General features: G+C 64.1%; 1 protein-coding gene across 3 annotated transcripts in view; it reads left to right on the top strand.

The window, feature by feature from the left end:
• The window catches only part of ZC3H3 (zinc finger CCCH-type containing 3), an 82,436-nt gene that overhangs the window by 41,452 nt on the left and 25,252 nt on the right, over positions 1-15,732 (top strand). For all 3 annotated transcript variants that reach the window (XM_082364574.1, XM_082364572.1, XM_082364573.1), the window contains exon 5: positions 14,692-14,879. In XM_082364574.1, the coding sequence (XP_082220700.1) occupies positions 14,692-14,879 (188 nt within the window). The remainder of the gene's footprint in view (positions 1-14,691; positions 14,880-15,732) is intronic.

Raw genomic sequence — 15,732 nt, forward strand, 5'->3', positions numbered from 1 at the left:
ACGTTGAGGGCTACCCGCTCTCCCTCCGGAACCTGGTCCAGAAGGGGGGCCTTTCTTGGCCACGTTAGAGCCCAGCCCCTCGCTGGCAGGGCCAGGCCTGGGATGCAGGACCCTGAGGAGAGGGCCCTGGGCGCCAGGGCCCAGCTGGTGCACAGGCCGAGGTGGCCCTGCTGCCCTCCTTCTCTTCTGTGCCCTCTGTCAAGCACCGCCACCGGTGTGGGCTGGCACGTGGAACCCCCCGCCCTCAGGAGCCGAGCACCAGGCCAGCCTGGCCCTCTGGGTCCGGGGTCTGTTCGTTCTCTCAGTCCCCGTCCTGCCCCGTGTGGGCAGCTCTAGGACGGACCCGTGTGATGTCAGGGGACACGGCCAGCGCTGCAGGGAGTCAGCACTAAGGGTCCGGAGCCCTGAGTGAGGGGAGGCTGCGCTCGGCCGGGCCACCCCAGTGCCACGCGGCCCCTGCGCTCCCAGGCAGGGGCGAGGCTGAGCCGTCCTCCTCCTCGGCTCTCTGTGCTGGCACTGCGGGGGCATTGACATGGGGTGCGCGGGTGCCTGGTGTGGGGTGGGGCCGGGTGGGGCTCACGTGCCTCTTCCCCATCCGTCCGAGCCTCCGGCCCGTCCTCCCCAGTGGCCACACAGCCCCCCGTGACAGTTGCCCCCAACGCCGCTCTGTGCCACCACTTCTTCCCTGGCCATGGGGACCGCTGGTGTGGGCCCAGGGTCACAGGCACTATAGCCAGAGTGTTTGTGGTGAGACCACGTGACAGGTGGCACCTGTGTTCCATCTGCAGACGGTGTGGGAGCGGAGGCTGGCGGCCTACACTGGAGCCCCCGTTTGCTCCGTCTCAGGCCAGGGGCTGCCGTTCCGTGGCCATGGTCCCCTCCCTCTCTGGGCCCGTGGTGAGCTGGCCCGGAGCTCGCTGGCCCAGGGTGCATCCCTGGGTCAGTGTCCCTGAGGGCCATGCTGGTAGGCAGGAGCTGCCGCACAGGGCTCGGGCCAAGGCTGGGGTGCAGGGCACAGCGGCCCCCCTGAGAAGGCCAGGGCGCTCTGCCGCAGGTTCCTTCTGGGACGGTCTCTGTCGTCCGGCCAGCCCCAGCCCTGCTGCTCCCTCGTCTGTGTGTGACTTGGGCCCTCTAGCCTTCAGTCCTCTTGCTTCATCCCTTGGCCCTGCTTTCTTGTCGCTGCCTCCGCACATTGGTGTCTTTCTCTCCATGGACGGACGTGCGCGTGCCTCCCTCTGTCCTGCTCCCACTGCCCCGCGCCCTTCCTCTCGCGGTGTGGGGCGCCGCTCCCTGGCGCCTCAGGCGTGCACGGGGTGCCGGGGACAGGGAGGTGAGGAGGGCGGGTGTGCCGAGTGGCCGGGGCCCCGGCGGTGGCAGGCTGTGAGGCGCTCTTACGCTAAAACGCCCGAGCCTGGCACCACCCCGCAGCCCGGCGCCATCCCCCAGCCTCCGTGCCTCGCTGCAGCTGCCCCACGGGGAAGGGCTCTCCCAGGCCACCCTCCATCCCTGCTGCCTGTGGCCGGGCCTGCTTCGCCTGCCATAGTGCACTGCGTCTTGATCATGAGATGTGCAGGGGGCTTCTTCGCCCTACGGGAGCTGGCTTGTGTGGCCAAGGCCTGCCCAGCAGCCTCCAGACCGGCGTGGAAAAGGGTCAGGCAGGCGGGCGCCTCGCCCGGGCCTGGCTCCTTGTGGGCCAACGCTGACGGGACAGCACCCTGCAGGGCCCCGTGCGACGCTGCCACTGCCACGGCCAAAGCACAGGCCACGGTGTGGCCTCCCCGTGCACTTGGTGACAGCACAGCGACTCACAGAAGAAGAGTGGGACAGGCCAGGTTGGGTGTTTCAGGATAAACCTAGAGAGAGCGTCCCTGCCGTTGGCCCCGGGGGGAAGCTTTGTTCCAAAGGCAGCGGGACTGTTGGAAGGAAGCTGGGCAGGTCCCGTGAGGTCCCTCCCCGTGGAGCCCTGTGGGAGATGGCCCTCAGTTGTGCCCAGGCCCTGGCCACACGTTGCACTGTGGGCCCTCGTGCGTCTGTGTCGGTGTCCCGGGGGATGAGGAGCAGGGGAAGCTGAAAAGACTGCCCCCGACAGGAAGAAATAAAACGGCCTTGTCCACCCAGTGGTTCCTGGGTGCCTTACACAATCAAACACCGTTTTAAATACCACTTTTATCCTGGCTTTAGAGGTGGTAGTAAAGCATCGTCCAAATAATCAATACCGTATTTAACTCTCTGTGTATGTCCACCCTCCTGCCTGATCTTACCCCACGGCACGATTCCCCTCTCGGGGCCGAGCTGGGGCCTCTGGAGATGGGTGGGGGGGAGGCGTTGTTCTAGGGGTCTGGGTAGCTTAGGATAATGGGCTCCCCACGATGGCTGCGGGTTCCGGGGGGCCCCCCCCTGCTGAGGACCGTGCCCAAAGGGCTCCCACAAGCAGGTGCCCGCTCAGGCCCCTGGTGGGCCTCAGGCAGCCTGGCCGCCACCTCCTCCCTGGGCCCCACCCTGTGGGATCAGCCCTGCTCCGCGTCACCCTCAGCTTCTCTGGGCAGGGGGCTCCCAAAGGGCACAGGGGCACCCAAGGAGCTGCTGGGCCCTTGGGAGGTGGGGTGGGCATGTCCTCCCCCTGCCGTGGCTCGGCACGTAACCTCCCCCCGCCAGCATGTCGCCATGCGAGTCCTCAGAGGTGGGCCTTTGGTTCGCCCCTCTTCCACCCCTGGCCATTGAGGGCTCCACACAGGACCGGGGTTGCAGAGCCAGAATGTCGTCCATCCACTGCTGGGGCGTCCCCGTCACATCTTCTCCCACCTGGCACCCTGCTAAGGCTGTCAGAGGGCCTCTTCAGCCACTTCACGTGCCAGCTGGTGGACAGTGGAGGAATCGTGCGGTGTCTCCTTTCAAACGTTTGTCCCGAGTGGGAGGGGCTGCAGTTGCACAGACCTCTGCCCGGTGACGGCTGCCCTTCCCCGGCCACCCCTGCCGCGGGGCAGTCACCGCGGCCAGGCAGGACCCTGAGCCCAGCTCCAGCTGAGCCGGGCTCTGGGCCCGCACTCCCACCTCCTGGAGCCAGAGCAGCAGGCGGGTGCGCAGCCGGCTTATTTTCCTCGGACTTTCTTCGAAGTCAGCAAGGTTTCTGTGGCTGCCCCACCCACTCCCCAGAGTGAGGGGCCCCGGTTTAATTTGCGGTGAGACGCCTGTTAAGATCGCGTCCGCTTCCCAAGTCAGCACTTAATTGGCAAGGCGCTTGATTTAACAGCGTGGGAGCCTCCACCGGAAAAATGGCTTGAATAAATCACCGTCTGACGCCAGAAAATAGATATAATCTCAGCATTAACTACATTAATAGTAGCAGGAGCCGAATTAAGAAAGCCATAAAGCATAGGCGGGGGAGCATAAATTATGGCCCAGGCTCTGTTCCCTTGGCAAGGCAGATCCTCTGGGGGTGGGGCAGGGCGAAGGGGGTGCGCCAGGCCCCTCCCAGTCCGCCCCACCCTGCCCACTTGCCCGGTAGGGGCCCAGGCGGGTATGCCCAGGTCGGGGCTTGCATGTGGGCGAGGCCAGGCCACCTGCCTGACCCCGCCCTGCTGGGCTCAGGCGTCTGGCCCTGGGAGGGTGGGCTTTGCCGCTCTGCCCTCCGGGGCTCCCCCCACCCCACCCCTAGGACCTCCTTGGGGCCGGGCCCTGGCTGAGCGCTTTCCACCCGGACCATCCTCCACCAGCAGGTGCCAGCAAGGTCTCTGCCGTGTGAGACCCAGCGCCGACGGGACCGCACTGCCGCCACCTCCTCCCTCCCACAGATGGCTCTGCCCAGTGGTGTCTGCAGCCCGGAAGTGTTCCCGAGGCAAGGAAGTGACATTTGGCTTGCCGCGTAGGTGGCTACAGCCTGACCCGGCTGTTGAAGTTGTGCCTCTTTTGTCTACCTCATTGAGGTCGGTTCATCCAGGAGGGGCCGCCCTGGTTCTGGGCTTTAGGGAGAGCCAGGGGGGCACCTCCTGCCATGCTGGTTTGCATCTTCTCGTGTCCTCCTTGGTGTTAGCTGCCACTGCCAGAAGCTTTTTGACAATTTACTGAAGGAGAATGCTATCCAGTTTTTGTTTTTGTTTTTTTCCCCACACCACATGGCTTGTGGGAATCTCAGTTCCCCGACCAAGGATTGAACCCGGGCCACAGCAGCGAAAGCGTGAAATCCTAACCGCTAGACCACCAGGGAACTCTTTTAATTTCAGTTTTATTCATACCCTTTGTCAAGTTCAACATTCTCTATATGTACCATTCATTTGTCTCTGGCCTGTTTCTTACAGGTTTTCAAGACTCTCTAAGTATTCGGGGTGGGGGGCACCCTTTTGGATTTTTAACAGAACTTTTTACTTTTCTGTGTTCTTAAATCTGTCAGTCTGTTAAGACTTAGTATATTGATTTGCTTAGAACAGCCTTCCTCATCCCAAGATTACATGAGTTCAATTATTTTCTTCTAGTGCTATGTTTTCAAGGTTTGCATTTAAAACTGTAACCTACCTGGACTTTATTGGGGACGTGGTGTAAGACTAAAGGTCAAATTTAATTTTGCTTAACGCTTACCTGGTTGTCTCTGGACCACTAGACGTTCAGACTTTTTTCCCCACTATTTAAAAATGTCACTTTTGTCATGTACAAATCTTGTTCCTGAACTTGGCCTTCTGGACAAATCTTTCTCTTTGATTTCCCTTTGCAAAACATTTGTGGTGGTTTGTATTTTCAGTGGTCAGTTCTGTGGGTTTTCATCTTGCGTGCCTACCGCACAGGTCAGCGTATGCCCACACCTCCTGCTCCGGAAGCTCCCACATGCTCCCTCCCGTCACATCCCCAGCCAGCCAACCCATAGGTCCCACTCCTCTGGCCTCTGGCCTCTAGACTAGCTCTGTCTCAAAACTTTTGAACTTCATACGAGTGGATTCATATAGTAGGTACTGTTTTGTGTGTAACTTCTTTTGCTCACCATTTGTTGTGGACTGAATCATCCAAATTCATAGGCTGAGTCCCTGAATCCCAGTGTGGCTGTATTTGGAGATGAGGCCTTTACAGAGGTGGTTAAGGTTAAATGTGGTCATTTAGGGTGGGGCCCTAATCTGATAGGTTTGGTGTCTTTATAAGAAGAGGAAGAGACACCAGAGCTGAGCACTCAGACGCCACCTGCAGGCCAGGAAGAAAGGCCTCACCAGGAACCAGCCCTGCTGGTGCTCCAGAACTGCGGCCAATCTAGCCGCCTGTCTGTGGTGCCTTATGGCAGCCTGAGCCAGCTGAGACGGTGCTGGGTGCAGCAGAGGCGCCTTCTTTTTCCTCACCGTGCCGTACTCCTCTCAGGGTGCGCCACACTGGGCTCCTTTTGCTCTCCATGGACGTCTGGGTTATTTCCGGTCTCTGCTGCTCTCTGTCCTGTTGGGCATGTTGCCGAGTGACTGGGAGCCCTCCTCTCTATGGAACTGTGGCCTCAGCGGGTGGATGGATGCTGGGCTGTAGCAGGGAAGGCCGGTCTCCCCCATGGCTGTCCTAGCCTGCACTTGTGCCACAGTGTGAGGGTGCTCCGGTCACGGGGGCTGGGGTGGTATCTCACGTCCCGATGACTCACGGTGCCAGCGTCTTCTCCCACTTCTGCAGTCCTTCGTGAAGCGCCCCGTGGAGTCTTTTGCCCACTTTTGTATTAGTTTGTCTTTTTATTGATTTGCTAGTGTTCTTTATATATTATGGCTACATTTCTCTGTCAGTCAGTGCTGTCTAATTTATCAGTCTCTTATGAGTAGTGCTCTGTGTCGTGTTGAAGAAATAGTTGCCTACCCCAAGGTCACGCTTTCTTCTAGAAGTTTGGCTATTTTAACGTTTATATTCAGCCTACGATCCTTCGTGAGTTAACTTTTACTCGACGTCTGAGGTGGGGGGGTCAAGGTTTCTTTGTCTCCTCGCAGAGACGTTTGCTGAGACGAGCCCCTCCCCCCACCGAAATGCAGAGCCGGAGACTGTGCTCTTGCTGGGCTGTCCGTCCTCACCACCCACCTGTGTGCCTGGCCTCCGTATTCTTCAGGTGAACCGTAGCAACACTGGCTCAGTTTCTCAGCCTTCCCCAGCCAGCCAGCCTCCAAACCCACCCACCTGCACTTAAGCTTCTCATCTGCCCGCTGTGCAGGGCTTGCCTCGTCTCAGTCTTGCAGGAACAGTGTTGCGTGGGTTTTGCCTGTCTCCGGGCACACCTGCTGAGGTGTCGCCTTTAGTGTTTTGTTTTGCCTTTTCTTGTGGCCCCAGCCAGTCCTGCTGGTGTCTTGGAGGCTTTGACGGGCGTGTGTTCACTTTGCAGCTAGCTACCTGCTCGCCCTCTGACTCTCAGGAGCTTTTGCTGTTGAGCTCGTGGGCCTTTCCCTGGAGTTGCGCGGATCCCGCCGTCTGCGCGGCCCCCACCCCCTTCCCCGGGGACCCAGGCTGTGCTCACGTGTGACTCTAGGAGGAGCCGTCCCACTGGGGACTGTGGGGGAGGGGCACCTGCCCCCCCATCTCCTCTCTTCCTGAGTCTCTTTAGGTAGCGGTGACATGCGGGTCCCTGAGGGCTGGGGCTTGTAGCATTTGGGGGTCTGGTCGTGTTCCCACTGTGTCACATGCTCCCGCTTGGGCTGCCCTCCAGTGTCTCTCAGCTTGGCCACGTCCAGGTGCTGGGGCCCCTTCGTGACGTACACGCAAGCGTGAATGTCCTAGGGGGTCACCAGAGGGACACGGGCGGCTGGCGTGAGAGCCAGAGGTGCAGCGGGGGTGCAGGGAGGTGCCTGCCGAGCAGGTGGCAGCCCTGGGCCCTGGGACCAGAGGGGAGCTGGAGAGCCGGGGAGGGGTGTAGGTGGCCAGGGCCCTCTCACCCCGAGCCGTAGGCCACGTGGCGCTCAGCGAGCGAGGGGTTGCGAGCTGCGTCCCGAGCAGGGCCGGCTGCAAGGTGGCGCGTGCCGAGCGCCAGCCGACAGGGCTGCGGGGCAGTGCGAGGGCAGAGGCCCCGAGATGGGCCGCCGGGCAGGTAGGTGATGGGAGGCCTGGCCAAGGAGCGCGAGCCCTCTGCTGCCAGAGGTTAGGTGGCCTGGCTTTTCACTGGGGCCTCGGCCCGTCCCGCCACCAGGGCTCCGCGGGGGCGCTCTCTGGGCTGGTCCCCGCGTCCCTGGTGATGGGGGTCAGAGCCATGGACACCAGGGCACAGAGGAGGGGTTGCTCTGAGGATGGTGTGTGGGCAGCAGGGGCTGACGGGCCGGCCCAGCTTTGAGGAGGGAGCCTGAGGAAGCGCCCTCGGGGCTCGGGGGGGGGCAGAGTCTGAGGTCTTGGCTCAGGGTGGGACGTGGAGGGGTGGTGGAGGCTGGGCTGGACCTGAAGCCCGGGCATCGCGGATGGTGCCCGGGGGTGTCCTCGGGTTGCAAGGGCCGGGTACCGGATGAGCCAGACGACTGGCACAGGGCTCCTTCAGGGGTGTCCTCTGGGAGCCAGAGAACCTGGGGCTGGCGCTCTACTGCCTGAGCAGCCTTCCCTCGTCTGTTGCCCACGTGGAGCCCCTCCCCGATGCAGCCCTGCGGGAGAGGGCTGGGATGGGTGGGCTGGACTTCACGGGCACGGTGAGCCGGTGGGGGGCGGTGGGGGGGAGTTGGTGGGCAAGAGAGAGCGACGTGGGAGGGGCCGAGGGAGCAGAGGAAGGGCCCGCCCTTCCTGCTGACTGACCAGCAGTCAGGGGCCAGGGGAGCCCTGGGCGACAGCCCAGCCTGGAGGGCGACCCTTGGGCGCAGAGGACCGGGGTCCCGCCCTGGGCTACACCAGCCATTTGGCTGCCTGATCCTGGGCCCCCCCCAGCCCCTCAGCCCAGCGAGCTGAACTCTGCCCTCTGGAGTGGGGCCATTAAGGCCCAATAATACCTGTTTTTTGCAGCTAACATACAAAACACCAATAGCTTCAGCTGAAATGGATTTTTAAAAGTGTCATTTTATGGAGAGTTTTACTTTCTATCTTGTTGTTTATTAGGCTCTTAAAGGGAAAGCTTGTAATGCATGCATTGATCGAAATACCAATTGAATAGATGTGAGCACATAAAACTACCCAGCCCCGCATCATGCAGCCGTGGCGCTTGTACTGCAGGCAGCACGATTAGTGTTGCCCACCAGATGCCGGCTGGCCAGGGGCGCCCCGAATCATTTCTGTTCGTTACCGGGGAGAGATGGGGCGGGGTCCCTTGGGAAGGAGCAGCGCCCTCAGAGACGACGCCTAGGTGTCCTGCTGGGTCAGGGGGGCCCGTGGGAGCCAGCCCCCTGCCTGCACCCCCCGCCCCCCCAGTTCCACCCTCAAGTGCTCAGCCTGTGCCCTGGGCCGGCCCGCCCTCTCCAGGGCCGTCCTGTCCTTGTCGCGACCCACCAGGGCCCTCAGGCCTCAGCTCCCCCCCGGACCCGTAGCCCCGCATCCACTGCGAGCAGGTGTGTCCTGGGAAGCCGAGCCATCACCTCGCCCCTGCCCCAGGGTGGCCGGGACCACACTCAGGAGGAGCACATCATGTGCCGGGAGGAGGGTCCTAGGAAGCCAGGTGGCCCCAGTCATCCCGAGGCCCGCACCGTCCGTCCGTCCGTCCGTCCGTCCGTCCGTCCGTCCGTCCATCCGCTGAGTCCCTGGCTCCCGGGAGCCCGCCCTGCCACCCCTCCTGGACCCTAGCCCCCGAGGGCCTCTGTCCCTCGCCCCCAGAACCCAGCACGTTCTGTCAGCACCTGCACGACAGGATGCCCTGGCACGACGGCCGGGACCCCGAGTGAGGCCTCGGCTGGGAGGGCACAGCCTGTGGCGGGGGGCCAGGCTGTCCGCGTTGCCCTGGAAAGCCCGCTGAAGCAGTTTGCAGCCGTCACGGTGGCGGCAGCGGCTGAGCCTGACCTACTTGGGATTCGCCGCGCAGCCGCCTCCCCGGGCGCCCCTTCTGCTGACGGCGCACTCCCCGCTTGCCTGGAGCTGCGTGGAAGCCGCTCCATTTCCTGAAAAATGCTTCCCCGCTCGTTTTCTCTGCTCCCGGCCAGCCTGCCCGCCTCCCGGCCCTCCGCCGCCCAGCCCCGGCCTCAGTCCCTCCAGCTGAGCCCAGGGGCCTCTCCTGGTGTAAGTGCCCCGCGTGTCCCGTCTCCCGCCCCCCGAGGTGTCCTGTCTGCGTGTCTCCCCTCACACCTCAGGGCACCCCGGTGTGCGGGACCCGGGTGGCCCCCCAGCCTCCCTCCTGGTGTGCGTTCACCCAGCACCAGTCACTGGAGCCCCCGCTCGCCAGCACGGCCCCCGCCCCGTGGTGCTCGCTCCCAGGTGTGACACGGCCCTATGCGGGGCCTGGGGCCCGTGACAGTGAGCCGTCGGGGTTTGGGGGAGGCTTCCCAAGGACCTGGCGTCTGAGCTTGGTCTCCGGGCAGACCCGTGTGACAGGCAGAGAGACGGCACATGCGCAGGCCCGGCTCGAGGAGGGTCACAGTGCCCTCCAGGAAGCAGTGGCCGGTGAGGGCCCGAGAGACCCGCCTGCAGGGGGGCAGGTGGAGCGCGGGGAGCTTGAGCAGACGTTGCAGCTTTCAAACCAGCTGATGGGACGGGGACCCCACCAGGGAGCCGTGAATGAGGGCAGGACCCCAGACTGCCTCTGGGGCGAGAGGGCAGCTTCCTCGGTGACGGTGACAGAGGTCTGGGCTGCGTCCCCGTCCCGGGGCGGGGCGGGGCGTGCGGAGGAGGGGAGCAGACTGTGGGGACTGGGAAGAAGGTGCCAGCAAAACGCCTCTGTGCCAGGGGGGCCTTCCCGTGGGAACATAGCCGTCGGTTCCGCCAGCAACTTCTCGTCCGGGCGCGGGCTCCCTGGGCCTGGCTCTGTCCCCGGCGGGGTCTCTCCCACCCGCTCTGGGTCCACGTGGCCTGTGCCAGGCTGCCTTAGGACTGGGTGCTGAGAGGCCTGGCCCTCAGCAGTGGATGCGCCGGAGCGGGGCCCCTTCAGCTCCAGTGTGGTCCTGCCATCCCACCTGAGCAGTGACAGCCGAGGAGGAGCCCGGCGGGGCTGTGCTGGCGGCCTGAGGCAGTGTCGGTTTAGAGGCCAGTGGACCTGGCGAGGAGGCCCGGGCACCCGGGCGCAGCTCCAGGGTGACGTTCACCCTGCCCAGGGTGTCCTGGAGGCTGGGGCTGCTTCCAGGGTCTCCAGGGCCAGGCCGGCTCCCTGCCCCTCGCCTCCCTGCACCCGACTGTGCCCTCTGTTAGGAGGAGCCACTCTGTGGGCCTTCAGGTGACGTGGCCCGGCAGGCTGCCTGTCCTCGGCCCAGGGTCTTGGGTGCACTGGGGCAGGCGAGGTGCGTGGTGTTCAGGAGCTGGTCTGCCTGTCCACTCCGTGCATGCACACCTGTGCCCCAGGCTGCCAGGCCGCTTAGCCGAGGATGCCCTGGCGGGGCCCATCTCAGCCGTGCAGCCCGAGAAGCAGACCCGCAGCAGGGGCGCCCTGCGCACGGTGTTGGGGGCTACACAGACCTGCTTGGGCAGTGGCCAGGGGACGTGCAGGGGGCCTGGGTGTCCAGGGCCAGCCTTCGAAACCGCTGGGGGGTGGAGGAGCCCTGGCAGGCTGGGCGCTCGGCCGCTGACGGCAGTGTGACAGCAGTGTGACAGCAGTGTGACGGCAGTGCGCCCGCAGGCCGAGCGGAGGATGCGTCACGCTCATCCTGGCTCCTTGGGGAGAGCTGTCCTGTCTTACCCAGACCCTGACGCCCCGTCTCTCGGGTCCCTTTTCCCTGGGACTTTCTACTCGCTTCCCGGGTACAGCAGGTGAGAGGGGCCTCAGAGGGCAGAGCCCCTTGGAGTTCCTGGATGGCCTTGGGCCTAGAAGTTTCTAGCTGCTCCCCAGACAGCGGGCACGCGGACCGCTTTTCTTTTTAAACCTACTTTTGTGGCGTGTGTGTCTTTCTCCCCATTACTGCCGCTTTTCATTTAGAACATTATCTCCCCCCCACCTGTCCTTCGTGGCCCCCAGGGGGCCGAGGGGAGGCCCAGCCCTCACCCCAGAGTAGTCAAGGTTATGGTGATAAATCCTGGGGCATTGTCACTGCTATTCGGAGTAAATTGGCTGGCCGCTTTCGGGCTGAAGGAAAGATAATTTGCTGTAGTATTTCAAATGGATTAGAAATGGATTTGAAGGGAAAGTTCATGCCTCCCATCACAAAGGCGAGAAGGAGGACTATCGTAAGGCACGGTTCCCTCCCTGGCCTTCATTATCCACGCTTAATACCTTTCCTATTTTCCAGCGTTAATGAAATTTCCTGGCGGCAGGGGCCTGCCGGACGGATGGGAGAAGCTTTAGATCTGAGGCTCCTGTTGTAGAAAAGGAATTACAGGCCCTTGCAGCGAGGGCAGGCGTGTTCTCTGGGTCCTTGGCCCTGCTATTATCTCATTAATTTTATCCCCTCTTCTCAATACAGTTCGTTTCCAAAGGCTGTCCTCTCCATTAGTGTAACAATTTACTGGAGTGCTGTGACACCCACGGCAGTGAAAAGCTACAAGGCGTTTGGGGCGGGGGGGCCCCCCAGCCCACTGTTCCAGCCCCCGCCTGCCCGGCACCTGCCGGGCCACAGGTCCAAAGTCAGCGGGACCAGCGGGAGAGGGAAGGGCAGAGGCGGCTCTGCGAGACCGCAGGCCAGGCCGGTTTCCATGGGCGGGGGGGCCCTTCCCAACCCTCGCCAGCCCTCCCCGAGTTCTTTGGGTGCATCCACCTCCCCCAGGCAGCCCCAGGGCACCATATGGGAATGCAGCTTCTCCCAGCTTGGCTCCCAGGCTCCTGGGGTGCCCCTGGGAGCTGTGGGTCCAGGGCTGTTGTCGTGCTGCAGCCCTGCGCCCAGGCACGCGGGGTCCTCGGGCCCAGGTGTGAGCACAGACTGTGAGCGCAGAGCCGGGGCCTCGGAGCAGGAGGCCTGCTGCGCCTCCGCTCCTCCCAGAGGCCCGCAGTCGCCCCGTCACTGCACCAGAGCCCAGGGACATGGCTTTTCGGGTCGGAAAGGGGATGGATCGGTCGGTCGTGTTCATCCATAAGAATAATCAACATTGTCGCGAGAAAGAAGCATCACCTGAGACGGGCGTTTTAGCTGTAAGAGCAAATTGCAGAAGGCAGTGATTAACAGGGCCACTTCTTCTCCTGGGGGCGGGGGGTGGCCAGCAACAGCCCCAGACTGAGGCTTCTCCGTGCACAGAGCTGTGGGGCGCAGGCCCTCGTGGGGGGCCGCCCGAGGGGGCCGGCACACGCTCTGCCCTGAAGCTTCCAGTTCCTTCTGACCCCAGGACCTGCTGGCCTCCACCCCACTGGGCCCTGCCTGGGCGGGCCTCCTCTTCCCTTGGGCTGCCACGTGCTGCTTGAATCCCGCGGCGTCGCCTGCGTGGCTGCCTCTGGGGGCGGTGCTCTGTCCCTGTCCGGCCTCAGCCGGGAGCGCGTGCCCACAGGTGGGGAGCTTTCTCACCCCTCGAAGGGCCTGACTCCCTCCCTCCCCCCGTCTCTCACGTTTGATGGGGGCCAGCTCCGTGGGCGGAGGGAGAGGCAGGTGGGAGAGGGGGTGCCCCTGGTAAGGGGAGGGGCGGCTTAGCGCGTCTTCGTTCCCGGCAAGCGCAGTCCCACGGTCGCGATGCACAGCCTGTGCCGGAGGCTGGGGGCCGGCCCTGAGCGGCCACCCCGTGGTGAGGGCCTGGGTGCCACGAGCCGCCGGCGCTCGGGGGGGGCGACCCTGGGTGCACAGGTGGGGGCTGTGGAGTGAGAGGGCCCCGACGCTGCCCCTGGCCCAGGGCTGGCAGATGAAAGGGCTGCTGCTTTGTGGGCGGGGAGACCTCTGAGGACTCGGGACGGTGCGGGGCTGGGCGCCGGGGCTGTCGGGGGCCTCTCGGCCTCGGGCTAAGTGAGCTGTGGCGGCCACTGGCCTGGGCTCTGCTCTCAACCTTGGGGCTCAGGACTCGGGCCAAGCTGTGCATTTCGGGCAGCAGCCACAGCTCCTGCAGAGGGTCCCCGGCTTCCAAGGCTGACAGCGTTCTGCAGTGAGGGGAGGAGACCCCACCCAGGCCTGCCCCTCCTCACACCTCCACCTGGCCTTGGTGCGAGCCCAGGGGACAGGGCAGGTGCCCTGAGGCCACAGCGGGTAGATCTGCGGTCCCAAGGTCCGGGAGAGCCTAGAGGTCTGGCTCCTCCCCCAGAGGATGCCCACGTGCCCCGTGAGAGGGCAGCTGGGGCCTGTCGGCACGGCCAGCGTGGGCCAGGCTGCCGAGGACCCTTGGCAGGAGTCCTTCGCTCCACGTTTGGTGTTTGTGAACTTAAGTTTTAATTAAGGGAAGCTGGGTTGCGTGCTTTCTGGCGGGAAGTCCTCCTCGGCCTCCCGCCTGGCGCTGCCGCTTCGGGCCCCCAGCGCCCGGCTCACTCGGCTGGTTACAACGACCCCCAACTCGCAGATGGAGAGATGGAGGCCAAGGGGTGGGCCAGCTTGCGTGCTAGGGTGCCCGGAGGCCTGCCGCGTCCCGTCTGCGCTTCAGACCCAGGTCTGGGCGCCCCCCCCCACTGGCCCTAGGGAGCCAGGAAAGGGTGTACTGCTGCCCAGGTGGAGTTGGGGTTCATATGCTCCCAGGGGAAGGGGCTGCAGGGCGTGGGGGCCTCAACGGGAGCACTTTGGAGAACCCAGAGGGAGGGTGCCATGTGTGCCCCAGGACGGGCCCTGACTTCAGCTGGCTCCTCTGCTGGGCCCCAAGCTGCCGCTGGTGGCACTGCCTGCAGTAGGGCCACCCTCCTCACGCCCCGCCCCTCCTGCTGCTTGGGGGCCATCTTCGGGTAGAGGTGATGCTCACGCGACAGCCGGTGCCCCCTTGCCCAGGTTTGCCAGTGGGGCCCGAGTGTACACTGGGCGGTGACAGCGTGATGAGCAGAATCTGAGCTCATAGGGAATTAAGCTCAATTTGCATAAACAGATTCCTGCTGAAATGCACGGGGGGCGGGGGGGGGGGGCCCAAGGCCAAGTCCTTCTGGAGCCCTGAGGCCCTGGGCAGCGGGAGGGCCTTGGACCCCTCGTGGCGGCTCGGGGAGCAGGTCCACCAGGGCAGCTGCAGGCCCACCATCTGTGGGACCTGGGTCTGGGGCTGTGCGGCCGCTGCCCGCTGTGTGTCTGTCGGGGGACTTCTCCCGACCCGTCTGCCCTTGGGCTGGCCTGGGCGTTCGCTAAATCCCAGGACAGGCGGCTCAGTCCTCTGTCAGCCCTTGACCTCGAGGAGACTTCAGTCTTTCCCCCGACACAGCTTGCCGGCGGGAGCGGGGTCTGTGAGCCTGTCCCCTCCCAGTCTCCGTGCAGGGCCCTCCGTGCAGTGGAAAGAGAGGCGGGGAGGGCGGGCAGTGGAGCTTGCTGACCCCACAGCACGGCCTTCCCAAAGCCGGGGTGGCACCACTGGGGCAGCGTCCAGGAGGTGTTCCCGGGCAGTGGTGACGGCCACAGGCCTTGGAGTAGACCCTCAGGGCCGCCTTAGTGCGAGCACCGAGGGCACAAAGGAGCCCTCTCGAAGCTGTGTCGCAGGGGCGCGCGTGTTGGAGGGGGAGGCTCAGCCCCAGCCTGGTTGGTGGGGTTGAGGGTGCCCCCTCCTGTGCCAGCGGAGGGCGGGGGACAGAGGTTTCCCGACCGCGGGCCCTGGGGCTGGGCTGACAGGCGTTCCTTGTCCTTGCAGGTCCTTGGTGCTGAACGGCCTGCGTACTGCTGCAGCAGGTGGGAAAGCCCAGCCCGGCTCCCCTCGGTGGCGGAACAAAGGCTACCGCTGCATCGGAGGCGTCCTCTACAAGGTGTCGGCCAACAAGCTCTCCAAGACCTATGGCCGGCCCGGCAGCGACGGGGGCAGCAGGCCCCTCCTGCGCGCAGGTGAGGCTCCTGGCGGGTGAGGGCTGTGCATGCGCCGTTGCTCTAGGCTGGCCACCGGTCGGAGGCCCCGGGCCTGGGGCTCTCCCGGAGCCGGCCCGAGCGAGGGCTCCCCAGACAGCGCCCCAGCCCCAGGGCCGTTTCACTCCTGCTCGCAGAGCCTCAGGAATTGCCCCTCACAAGGCTGGCAGCGGCCACGATGGGGAGGCCCCCCAGGGACTGCTCGGGTGCACCTGCCTCTTGCTTGGCTAAGCTGCCTCTGATTTTCTGTGTTTTGCTCCTGGACAAAGGAGATGAGCCAGGTATGGTAAACGCGGCCTGGGCGAGTGAACACCTGGGGCTGTGGTGCCTAATCGCTTTGGCAACGCCTCCCCGCTGTGCCTGGAGGCCGTCACCACCACATGCGCCCCCAGGCCGCGGAGAAGGAGATGCTTTGGATTTGCTTAGTGTGCACATTAACTAGAAAAGTATTTTGGCTTCAGTCCAATTTTACTCTTTTCCTTTGCTGTCGAAAAGGGAAAAAAACAGGGAGAGGTTGCAGGTGGTACGGGGATTGCACAGGCCCAGCTACCCCCAGCCCCCAGCCCGACCCGCCCAAAGGGGCAGGAGGGAGAAGAGGCCCGGTCCAGGGAGGAGGCGGGGCGTGGGTGACAGCCCGAGGGCCCCTCCCGGAAGCCCTGCCTCTCTTCTCCCAGGGCCTCGGTCTGTTGGCCTGGGGCGCCCGGCTGCTGAATTCCAGGCCAGGTGCCCCGGGCTCCCCAGGACAGGCAGTCTCCGCCCGCCTCGTGCCTGCTTCCCACCTTGCGGGGTTGGGCTGTGTGGCCTCCCAGGGCCTCTGCCCCGACCTCGAGAGCTT

This window comes from Balaenoptera borealis, assembly GCF_965194805.1.
Source record: "Balaenoptera borealis genome assembly, chromosome: 17".
Lineage (NCBI taxonomy): Eukaryota > Metazoa > Chordata > Mammalia > Artiodactyla > Balaenopteridae > Balaenoptera > Balaenoptera borealis.